Source organism: Talpa occidentalis, unplaced genomic scaffold (genome assembly GCF_014898055.3).
Source record: "Talpa occidentalis isolate TD23 unplaced genomic scaffold, MPIMG_talOcc4v2.1 talOcc4.9, whole genome shotgun sequence".
Lineage (NCBI taxonomy): Eukaryota > Metazoa > Chordata > Mammalia > Eulipotyphla > Talpidae > Talpa > Talpa occidentalis.
This window is the reverse complement of record NW_023605305.1, coordinates 22,913,454-22,925,572: the sequence shown is the minus strand read 5'-3', so window position 1 is coordinate 22,925,572 and position 12,119 is coordinate 22,913,454. Positions and strand designations below refer to the sequence as shown.

Here is a 12,119-nt window from a genome sequence, read left to right as displayed (position 1 = left end):
TCCAACTTGCTTCCTTAGTAAGTTACTTTGATTCTTCATTTCAGCATTAACACAATCTGTTCTATAACTCTTTATTACTTCTGGACTGAGGCATTCTGATTTCCCTAGTAGTTTAATCCCTCTCTCCTCTGGCTCATTTTTCTGTCTTTCCTCAAGTAATTGTACCCACTTTGTGTGTTCTCTGCTTTCCAAATGATTTTATGGCCTATATATACCTACTTTAAAAATCATCAACCTCCAAAACATCTGTTTACTTACAGCAATACCTAAGTCTTTATAGTTTCCTGTTGCTTTTTCTTTTCTTTTTTTTTTTTTTTTAAAGGAATTCGTACTTTAAGTCCTTTGGCAGCTGTTATCCCCTGGATAGCTGACCCTGTCCTCAGCGGTAGAGCTGCAGTTCTTCATTAGCCCACATAGAGCTGAGGTGGTGCTCCAGGGAGGACATGGGAACACCTGTGATCTTTAATCTCTTGCTGAGAATGAGATCCTCTGGAAAGAGAGCCTGGAGTTAGTGAACAGGAAGGAGGCTAGCTATTACTATAATGTATCGGGCACTGTTCCAAGTTGACAGTTCCTCTTTCCAGCAATCCTCTGAAGTAGATCTATTATAAATCCAAAATTTGCAGATGGGGACACTAAGTCCCAGCCTCTCCACCAGTTCACGTAGCTAATTCGATTACTCAGTTGTCTGTGTCACTGGAGCAGCTGTGCTGCACAGATGAAATGTTTGGTACTTGGAATGAGAAATGCTCTGTATGCTGGTACTTAATACCCTTAGAGATGTCTCAGTAAGATGGTGCTGCGGCCCTGGGATCCAGGTACACTTATATAAAAGAACCTTACAAGCTGTATAACAGGAGGAGAAGTGGTCAGCTTGCTCTGCTTCCTAGGAGCTAGTTAACGCATTATTTTAGAGAATAGCTTTCTCATGGGCATTTACCTCTGGGTCAGGCTTCAGATTCCACATCGATGTCCTTTCCTCCACTCCTTCAAGGTTTGACCTTTTTAATCTGAGATTATTTTTTCTTCCATCCTTTTGTGTAGCTGAAAATTCAGGTGGCCGCAAAGGCTGTCTTTGAAGGCTTCACAGAGGGCGAGCTCACGTTCCAGCCTACCTATAAGTATGATACTGGCTCCGATGATTGGGATACCAGGTAGGTCAGAGGCTGCTGCTGTGGGTGGGGCAACTGAAACCCAGAACTTCTAGGAGGTACTTGCCCTCAGAAGCCTAAAAAGAATATAGGTTTCCTGTGACTTGTTCCCCGATGTTTTATATTGTTTAGATGTTTCATTGTCAGCTCCTTAAGCAAGCTGCCTTGCTACCAGTTTTCCTTTTGACCCCATGCTTTGTTCCGTAACCATTCTTTTTTTTTTTTTTTTTTATGCATACAAGTGCTGGGGTATGGCCAGAGGTGTGGGGCGTGGGTAGAGAGGGGTGAGAGGATTCACCAGAGACAGAGCGGGGAACAGAACAGGCAGATTGACTGAAATACACTGCTGAGGGGAGCAGCAGGCGAGTCAGGAGAGGTCTGCTATACCATGTGGTTTTCTCCCTGGCTGGGGATCAAACTCGTGCTTGCAGTGGCTGCGGATAGTTTCATAGATTGTGTCTTAACCCCTTGTACCACCAGGGAGGCCCTGTTCTGTAACCATTCTTGACACTGATTTCCTTTTCAACTATGCTTAGGGTGATAAGATGATTCTTACTCATCTTGTGCTTGGTCACTACATGGTAGTGAATACATTTAATTACTTTCACTAAGTGCTTATAGTATGTCATGCACTATCTAGTATACTTTACCTGTATTATCTCATTTAAATGTCTTATTTAAACCTGTATTATCTTATTTAAACATCTCAACAACCCACTGAGGTGTGTGATTTTTATTATCCTCATTTTATAAACTGAGGCGCCAAGGCATAGAAGAATAAAAGGGCTTCCCAGGGAAGCAAGTGGGAAAGCCAGAATTTCAACCCAGAGAGTGGAGTAATCACTCTGATTAAAACAGAGTCTGTTTTACCACCACCTTCTATGGACCATGAAGTACATACTCTCAGATTGCCTTTTTGTCTCTCACATGACTGTCCCCATAGGAGGGTAAAGAGCAAGGAATCATTATGAACGGCGTTTTGGCTTTGAACTTTCACGTTTGTTTGGAATGATACATGTTACCCTGAAATGGGCCGGAGTCCCTCCTGGCCCCTCAGCTCACTGGACTCTGCCCCCACCTCCCCTAGCTGATCCCAGACAGTGCCCAGTATAGAATTTGCATTTCAGTGAGAAGTGTCGAGCTCCTGCCTGGTGTGACCGGATCCTCTGGAAAGGGAAGAACATCACTCAGCTGAGCTACAAAAGCCACATGGCCCTGAAGACCAGTGACCACAAGCCTGTCAGCTCAGTGCTTGACATTGGGGTAGGTTGTCACCTGCTTTCTTTTTTTAAAAAGGATTGATTTATTTATGCATACAAGAGCTGGGGTATAGGCCAGAGGTATAGGGGGTAAGAAGTTTCACCAGAAACAGAGTGGGGAGCAGAACAGGCAGATTGACTGAAATACATTGCTGAGGGGAGCAGGGTAAGACAGGAAAGGTCTGCTATGCCATGTGGGTCAGCTCCCTGGCCAGGGATCAAACTCGTGTTGCAGTGGCTGCAGATATCTTCATAGTGTTGTGTCTTAACCCCTTGCACCACCAGGAAAGCCTCTGGGCAGCTGCTTTCTGTAGGGAGTTGGTTCTTATAAATAAAACCACTTTTGCATTTCTCATTTCCTCCTTCCCCTTGCAAGTGAGGAAGCTCCTTTTAAAGACTTTTCATTTAAATTTAATTAGTAATTGTTTTGGTGTGCGTCTGTGTATTTCTATATACATAGAAGTTCTCCTTTGTTTTTGCTCTGTGTTTTTCCAGACCTTTTTCTATGCATATACAGATGAGTGTGTCAGTATTCTGTATACAACCAAGAAGATGTTTTTTCCTTCTTTGTAAAAGAGATAACATACATGCTGCTCTGAGAACATCTTTTCTTTCTGACTGGCTATGTCTTAGGAGATCTCTCCACATCAGCTGAGATAGAACTCCCTCCTCATTTTCTTTAAAGGATGCAAAGTATTCAACAGTATGGATGGAGCATAACATATATATGTATATATATGTGTGTCGGTGATTATTTAAGTTGTTTTGCTGTTATATAGAGAGACACAGAGACCACACTTCACATATATCTTTGTATAGCACTCTGAGTACTTCTAGAGAATGAAATTTGTAGAAGTGAAATTAGTGGCTCAAAGGAAAATGTATCATCAACTTATTAGATCCTGTTAAATTATCCTTCCGATAGTCTTTACCATTTTATACTCCTACCAGCCATGTATGCACTTATTTCCCAAACCCTGGCAAATATTGAATTTTATCAATTCAAATTTCAACCAGCCCACTGAGCAAATAGAAAGAGATACTTTGTTATTTTAGATTACATTCCCCTGGTTACTAGTGGGGTTAACCATCTTTTCACTCATTTATTATCTGTCTGTATCTTCAGTGAGTCTGTGTTTGGTCTATGCCTATACCAAATCTCAAGAGTGCAGGTATAGGTATATCAGGGTATATAGGCATATAGGGTAGTTTGAAAAAGTTTGATGTATATTATAACTAAAATTTTTATTATTGGAAAATGACAAAAATTCTGTTTACAATTAGAAATTCAGAAAGGAAAGCCTGACAAAATCATCTTGACAGAACGTAGGTTAAAAAAATTTGAGAAACCCTAGAGAAGTTTCTCACCAAAAGCCTGTTGTTCATAGCACGCAAAATAGAGCACAGCACTGGGCCTCTTGGCACTGGCTGGAGGCCTGGCAGAACTGCCCACAAGCGTTGACTCTGAATCTGTCTTCTTTGTGCTAGTCAGGAAGCAGTTGACTTTACCACAAGCTTTGCCTTGTCACTTGGGTTCTTTGTTATTTGAGTTAGTCTTCACTTTCTGTGTTGCCATTAACTGCTATTTCCCAGCGCTGTGAATGTTACATACTGAAGAAGAGGAACAGGTACTCACATGCTGCTGTCTCCCGCCCTGACTCTCTCCCCAGGTGAGAGTCATAAATGAAGAGCTTTATCGGAAAACTCTGGAGGAGATTGTTCGCTCCCTGGACAAGATGGAAAATGCCAACATTCCTTCTGTGTCTCTTTCCAAGCGAGAGGTAGGAAGGACATGTTAAGAGAATTGGTATCAGGATCTTCTATTCATAGAACTTAAAACTCTTCTGCTAGGGCTCAGAATTCCAGGAGGTACCTATCAGATTGTTGGCCTCTAGTCTTCCTTAATAGGCTGCTTCTAGATAAAGTGAGGCTAATGAAGCTAACTGAGAAGAGAGGGGTTATTGGTTTAGATTATGTTCATCTCCTGATCTTCTAAGCCAGAAGCCTGTAATCTTTTATGGCTCATATAGTTCCCCCACACGTGGGCCATCCATGAATTAAATCATGATCTAGATGATCCAAAATGAGTTTTGTTTTGGTATAACTGCTGTGTTTTCTTGCAGCAGGTTTGTCTTCCTTCTCTGTCTTATTATGGGATTGAGTCTGAATTTCTTGGGTACACATGGGTCAATGGGAGGAAAGTCAGTAAAGAAAAGTGATGGACAGTGGGAGAAGTCAAGTTAGGGCTAAAGATTTTTCCTGGAAGAGGCACGCCTTGATTATTCAGAATTAACAATACCAAGAAGTTAATCAAATGGATATATATACTGAGGGTATTTTTTTTAAATAATAAATTTTATTTTTATATTCCCCATACAATTGCAACCCCCTTATTTTGACCCCAATCCCTCCCCTCCCGCCCCCTACCCCCCATAGAGTGTCTCTGGTTCATAGTTTTTTGTTGATTTTGATTTTCACTTTCTTATAGTTATTCATTTTCCTGGTCCCTTATTTAAGTTTTCTAGATTCCTGCTATGAGTGAGACCATCCGGTATTTTTCTTTTTCTTTCTGGCTTATTTCGCTGAGCATGATCCCTTCCAGCGCCATCCATGTTGCTGCAAATTGCATGTGTTTATCTTTTTTGAATGCTGAGAAATATTTAATGGTATATATGTACCACATCTTCTTGATCCAGTCATCTATTTTTGGGCATTTGGGCTGTTTCCAAAGCTTAGCTATTGTAAACAGTGCTGCTATAAACATAGGGGTGCAGGTACTCTTTGGAATTGATGTTTCTGTGTCCTTTGGGTAAATACCTGGGAGTGGAATTGCTGGATCATATGGGAGCTCTATGTTTAGTAGGTCCAGAACTGAGGGTATGCATACAAGTTCTGGGGTGTAAGCCAGTGGTGTGGAGAGGTGAGAGGATTCATCAGAGTGGAGAGCAGAGCAGGCAGATCCACTGAAACACACTGCTGAGGGGAACAGCAGGCGAGGCAGGAGAGGTCTGTTGTGCCATGTGGGTTTCTTCCTGGTGGGGGATCGAACTTGGGCTGCAGTGGCTGGCTATAGCTTGATAACGCTGTCTTTAACCCCTGAGCCACCAGGGAGGCCCCAATGTACTGAGGGTATTTTTAATGCTCTTATTTGATGCTCAGCTACTGGGAAGGATGAGCTTGGTTTTCATATTTGGAATTTGTAAAGGGTGTTTGGAAATGGGCTTTGGGTATTGTAAGGGCAGGAATGGACACTGAGCAGGTTTTCTGATCCCATGCAGACCGGGTAAAGGAGGAGTCAGAGTCCTCAGTGGTTTTTTGCAGGTCTTTTATTGGGGTTACCAGGTACACAGCAGGCAGGGGTGCTGGGGGGCCGGGAGGCTGGCAGGCCTCCCAGCCCCCAGCAAGTCTTCACTCTATCTGGGCTCTCCGGCATTCTCTGCTTCTCTCTCAGCTTCTCTTTTGGCTTCTGCTGGCGTCCCCATGACGCTGCTCTTAAAAGCCCAGTCTCAGCCCAGGTGAATCCCATCTACCTATGCCCACACCCTACTCCAGGTGCCCGCCATCAGGCATGCATTCAGGACCGCAAGGATCCATCATCTATCCTGATAGCGGGAGGGCAGAAAAGCCTGACATTTTTCCTTACCCTACAGGTATAGAAGATTTAAATTTTGATTCCTTCTCAGAATTTATGAAACAACATGAGGTTTTTGAGTTTCTGGCTCAAACACAGACAACTGGTTTTTAGTGGTAGCTCTGGCCTCCCAGTTAAATACTTAAAGCAGAAACTTGATTTGGAAGAACTGGTCCTTCATTTCTTTCCCGGGTAAGGTCTGCTTAGGTGGAGTGGCTGGGGAAGTTGCTGGTCGGAGGGCACTGGGCTGACTGGTCCTGGGCTTGTTCCCAGTTCTTTTTTCAGGATGTGAGGTACATGCAGTTGCAAGTACAATCCTTTACAATTCACAATGGACAAGTTCCCTGTCAATTTGAATTCATCAACAAGCCCGATGAAAAGTCCTACTGTAAGCAGTGGCTGAACGCCAACCCCAGCAGAGGGTTCCTTCTGCCAGGTAAGGACTCTCTGTTCCCAGGTTCCGGGTTTGGAGAACACCTTACCCTGCCTACACTTCTTCCTAAATAAGCCTTTTGTCTCTGGGTGTTTTGGTGTCTGCTTGAAACTCTTTATAAGTCCCGGGGATGAGCCATCCATAAATAAAATGTAAGAGCGAGGAGCAAGAGTTCAATTTGAAAAGCATCCCCAGTCATGTGTGTGTGCCATAATTTCACAGAAAAGCCTAAGATTGCTGTGGAACAGGTGCTGCTGTTAAAGGAGCCCTTTTTACTGTTGCCCCATGAGTCCCAACAATTTGCTCTTGTGGGGGAAGAAAATGGGGTGATAATCCGGGAGTTATATCTGACCCACTAGCTTCTCTCCTGCACTCTGTGTTGTGCTGTGTGGCAGAGGGATTAAACCTGTTTGGTGGACAATTCACAGACTGCTGATTATACTGCATTTTCTACAGGATCAGGCATCTCCATCTGACCTGGCATAGGGTGGTATCTTTTGTCCATGCCTTCTTCATATTCTATCAGTAATGATTTCTAGCTTGAGCTGTGCTACTTAGTACTTGAGTTTCATGGCATTTGCTTACTCATGTTTGCTTAAACATGTTTTTGTTTGTTGTTTTCATGTTTTCTGTTGGACCAGAAGCTCCTTGTTTTTCTGTCTCGTGTGTGGTAGACACATAAATACTTGTTGATTGGCTGATACCTCTTATTTCCATCCCCTGACTCTGACCCTCTTCTCTCCTTCCTCCTTTCCCCGCCCCCTTGGCCTCCTGCCAACCCAACATTGTTTTTTAAACTTTTCTTCAGATTCTCACATAGAGATCGAATTGGAGCTATTTGTCAATAAGACCACGGCTACAAAACTCAACTCGGGTGAAGACAAAATTGAGGACATTCTGGTTTTGCATTTGAATAGGGGAAAGGATTACTTTTTGTCTGTGTCTGGGAACTACCTGCCCAGTTGTTTCGGATCACCCCTCCATACATTGTGCTACATGAAGAAGCCAATCTTGGACCTGCCCCTTGAAACTATTAGAGAGCTGGTGAGTTACATGCCACAGGAAACACCTAGAACTCTGTGTGGCAGCCAAGCCAGTCAGACAAGATAATCCTATGTTTACCTTCCCAGGGACTTGAGAATTCTTCAGCCTCCCTAGAGCTTGCTTACTGTAACCTTTATTTATTGCTGTATAATCAATCACCCTGAAACTTTAGCAGTTTGAAGCACCAAGTTACTGTTTCTTGTGACCCTGTGAGTCTTCAGTGTGGCTCCTTGCTGGTCTTGCATAGACTCTTCCAGACCATTACAGTCAGATGGCAGCAAGTTGTAAAGGTGGCCTGAATTCAGGGGTGGGGATGACTCCATCTCTTGATGAGAAAAAAAACTGCAAAATGTTGTGTTTTTCAGTCTTTAATATTAAGCATATTAAAGAAACTCAGCCATGGATGCTAAGATAATAAAGGTTCCCTGGTTCAAGATGATATTCCTTTTGTTTAATCTTCAACAAGCCCGATGAAAATTTCTACTGTAAGCAGTGGGAATTTTAATCTTAATATTTTGTCACCTTGAACTTAATTTTCATGGATTTTAAAAGGCTCCTATGGAGATAATTCTAATACAGGGAAGTTAGTTTGATGCAGACTTACGGTAATGTGTATGCTTTTTTCCCCTTTCAATGCATTTTTTTATCTAGGGGCTCTTAAACTCTATCCTCTCCATTAATTACATAAACGAAACCAGGGGCCCATTAAGGAGAGTGATTGGTCACATGATAAGTTAACACTGGATCTGTACCATGCACTGAGGTTATTTGGACCCCTGAGGCTGTACTCTTTTCTTCATCAGACCTCGCCATCTCTGGTTCTGACAGTGAGATGCTATGGGCAGGATATTTTTTCTAAGGTGATATATATTTCACCTGACTCATTACAACTGCTTGTTCCAACCAGCTCTCAGTTCTCAAACAGCACCTTTGTTTCTTAATTGTGCCACCTAATTTTATTTTGCCCGTGGAATGTTTGCCTGGGGCGTTGAAATGCCTCCTTTCTTCCATGGGTCTGCCGTCCCTATATCATGCATCTTTCTGAAGCCATCTTGGCAGACGCTCTATTGGTGGCCTCCTTATCATGATTTTTCTTTCTTTTCAGACTCTGATGCCACTTTGGACAGAAGTTGATGGAGATCCATTGGCAAATCCTTTGGAAATCCCCAAAGAGCTCTGGATGATGGTTGACTACCTGTACCGCAATGCCATCCAGCAGGTAGGTAGTGGTTAAGCAGTCACGCCTGGCTGAGACCAGGCTGACATGAGAAAGATCATCGACTCTAAGAACTTTTGCTGTTAAAAGCGTTGATCCTCAGGCACCTGGGGAAAACTGTTCTTCCCTGGGAAGTGATGAGCGGGGGTGGTGGGTTCATGTTTACACCTGGTGAGACCCTGCTCTTGCAGTTAGTGCTGGTTCCCAAGGGAACCAGACCTGCATAGGATGACCTCTCTTGGCACAGCCTGTTTCCTCCCCTGGCCTGTGGAGTCCCCCAGGGAGAATGCCGTCCAGAGACTTCTCCAGATGTTAGCCTGCTCTCCATTCTAGGAACTCTTCCCAGCTTCTGAGAATGGAGAGGCTAACTTATTGACAGATAAAGCCAGGTGCCAGATGGAACCCCCCTGATTTCTAGAATGACTTGGGTAAACTTTATGGGATGAAATGGTCATCCCTATTCAAATGGGATTGGTCAAACCTATTTACTGATAGATTTATGCAAGTTCCAAGGAGATCATACAAATTATAATCTAACATAGCTCTGCCACTTTGGAGTAACATGACAGTAGCTTTTCATTTTATCTCCCCTCATATACAGCATTGCCTCATTTAGTTCTAGTAGCTCTCAGATGAGGAACCATGTCCAGAAAGGTTACATAACTTGGTCAAGGTCCCAAAACTGATGAGTGGATAGGCTTGAGATTTAAACCCAGGAGTCTGGCTATAGAAGTCATTGTGCACTCAAGTGCTATGCATTCTGCCTTCTGTACAGAGCTCCTTTCAAGAGTAACTTTTGAGCAATATATATAACATTGTTATTAACATAGTTACAATGGCACTGACATCTTAAGAACAAATGTGTATAAAACAAATATTTGTTTATTGCTGTAATCTTGTTTTCATAAATCTCTGGGGTACCTTTTAAGCTTTCTGCACCTTACGATGTGTTTTCTTTTTTTGGTTAAGCTTTCCATAATATTGTAGGCAACTAGCTACCTGTTACAATTTCCCTTATGTTGGATCTTGTTACGTGTAGTATGCCCCACCCATAGTTTAATAATACATGCCTTATCACTGTAAGGACCTCCTATGGGAGCATGCCTGGGAAGTTTTCTGTAAGATGAATTAGCCACATCAGCCTAAATCAGATTGTCAACCATGGTGATTCACAGGCCTTATTATACTAATCCTTTTTGTACTCTGCTGGTGATTATATTTCTAAGTCAAGAACTCATTGCTGCTTTTCTGAGAATAATTTTGTGACTCTCTACCTTTTTGCAGGAAGATCTGTTTCAGCAGCCAGGCCTGAGGTCGGAATTTGAGCGTGTCAGGGACTGTTTGGATAAAGGAATGATGGATAACCTCTGTATCCTTCCAATGTATGAGTGGTATGTGTGCGTATGAATATGAGTAAGACAGAAAAAGAAAAGAATAATATTTTAAGGCTCAAAATCTGATAGCATGCCTTCCACTAGCATGTTTTTCTTCAAGTAAGAACTTAGAGGACATTTTACAGTTTTTTTTTTTTTAAAGATTTTATTTATTTATTTATACAAGCACTGGGTATAGTCAGAAGCATGGGAGGGTGAGAGAATTCACCAGAGCCAGAGCAGAACAGAACAGGCAGACTGACGGAAATACACTGCTGAGGGGAGCAGCGGGCGCGACAGGAGAGGTCTGTCACACCATGTGGAACCCTGGCCAGCAGCCCGGGATCGAACCGGCGCTGCAGAGGCTGCGGGCAGCTTCGCAGCCCAGCGCTCAACTGCTGCGCCACCAGGGGAGGCCCAACATTTTACAATTTTAAGCAACCAATATAGTGAGAACTCAGGAGGGTCGTCTTAGCTGATAGACAGCTTGGCCCCTTCAAGATGCCAGGCTGGCATCCTTGCTCTGAGCAGAGAGCCTAGATGGGCAGGCAGGCAGTGCTTCTGGCAGACCCCTGCTCCTGGGCTTTTTCCTAACCATGGCAGCGTCCGCTCCTGTTCCTTAACGAAGGGGCTACCAGCCGCTAGCAATCATTCTGTAGCCGAGGCCTTGCTGCTTTTCCTAGAGAGTCTGCCAGAGCCCGTCATCTGTTACAGTGCCTACCATAACTGCTTGGAGTGTTCTGGCAACCTCACAGCAAGTAAACAGGTGAGGGGAAGTGTTGAGCATCGGGGTACACACGTCGTAGACCCAGGCCTCTTGGGGCCTGTGGGAATAAAGTAGGCGCAGTCCCTCAGATGCAGTGTCTTAGAAACTCCATGTCTTGCCTTCCCAAACCCGTTCTTCCTCTCATGTCCCTTTTTCTTTTAATGACATCACCTTTAATTCCAAGACTCAACCCAGAAACTTGAGTCACTTCTGACTCCTCCTCTTACCTCCCACATGCCCAGTCACCTTGACTTATCCCATCTTCCATTCTCATGCTACTTTGCTGGCTCAAGGCCCCCCACACTGGCTCTCCCTCTACTGAGTTGTTTTGAACAATGCCATCAGGTTGTGCATTCTGAACTTCTCATCATGTTACTGTTGGTTAGATACCATACTTGGCTGTTCAGTGCCAATGTATGATTTTCTTAAACAAATTTTTAAAAAAGATTTATTTATTTACACATACAAGAACTGGGGTGCAGGCCAGAGGTGCAGGGGGAAGGGGTGAGAAGATTCACCAGCGACAGAGTGGAGAGCAGAACAGGCAGATCTACTGAGATAGACTGCTGAGGGGAGCAGCGGGCGAGACAGGAGAGGTCTGCTATGCCATGTGGGTCAGCTCCCTGGCCGGGGATTGAACTTGTGCTACAGTGGCTGGTGATAGCTTCATAGTGCTGACTTTAACCCCTGTGCCACCAGGGAGGCCCAGGTTTTCTTAAACAAATTTTTGAAACTTTTAGTGATCTAGCCTAGTGGTTCATCCGTATGACAGGCCAAAGCAAGATGATCTAGAAAACTGGCTAAACAGTACAGGTTCCAGAACTGCATCTCACATCCACTGTCAGAATTTCTTTTGGAATATGTTTTGTACAAGCTTGTTAACTACTTTGGACATGCAGATAGCTGGATTATTCATTGAATCCCAGCCTGATCAGCCCTTCCAGACTCATTGCCTGTTCAAACAGTTGTGTTCCTGCTAAAATTGACTTCTCACAGTGTGTTCTCTCTATACATCTCACTGTTTTCCTTCTCTAAACCCTTTTTTAAACAGATTCATTTGCCTTAAACACCCTAGTTGTTACACCTGCAAGCACTATCTTGTATTATATTCAAGACCCAAAACTAGTGTCTCCTATTCTCTTATGTCTATTAAGAGCACACAGTTAGAAATTTGATTTCTAAATTCATATAGTGCTTCCTCTGTGTTGCCCTTTTGACACTTGTGCCAAGAGGTAACTGATCACAT

At 43.4% G+C, this 12,119-nt stretch overlaps 1 protein-coding gene across 5 annotated transcripts in view; it reads left to right on the top strand.

Annotated features, from left to right (window-relative positions):
- The window catches only part of INPP5B (inositol polyphosphate-5-phosphatase B), a 50,842-nt gene that overhangs the window by 37,153 nt on the left and 1,570 nt on the right, over window positions 1–12,119 (top strand). For 4 of the 5 annotated variants that reach the window (XM_054690948.1, XM_054690946.1, XM_037498258.2 and 1 more), the window contains 8 exons: window positions 1,045–1,154; window positions 2,279–2,414; window positions 4,081–4,191; window positions 6,315–6,477; window positions 7,283–7,518; window positions 8,624–8,737; window positions 10,019–10,103; window positions 10,746–10,873. In XM_054690948.1, coding sequence (XP_054546923.1) covers window positions 1,045–1,154; window positions 2,279–2,414; window positions 4,081–4,191; window positions 6,315–6,477; window positions 7,283–7,518; window positions 8,624–8,737; window positions 10,019–10,103; window positions 10,746–10,873 — 1,083 coding nt within the window. The remainder of the gene's footprint in view (window positions 1–1,044; window positions 1,155–2,278; window positions 2,415–4,080; window positions 4,192–6,314; window positions 6,478–7,282; window positions 7,519–8,623; window positions 8,738–10,018; window positions 10,104–10,745; window positions 10,874–12,119) is intronic. The other variant, XM_054690947.1, reaches the window with a different exon arrangement.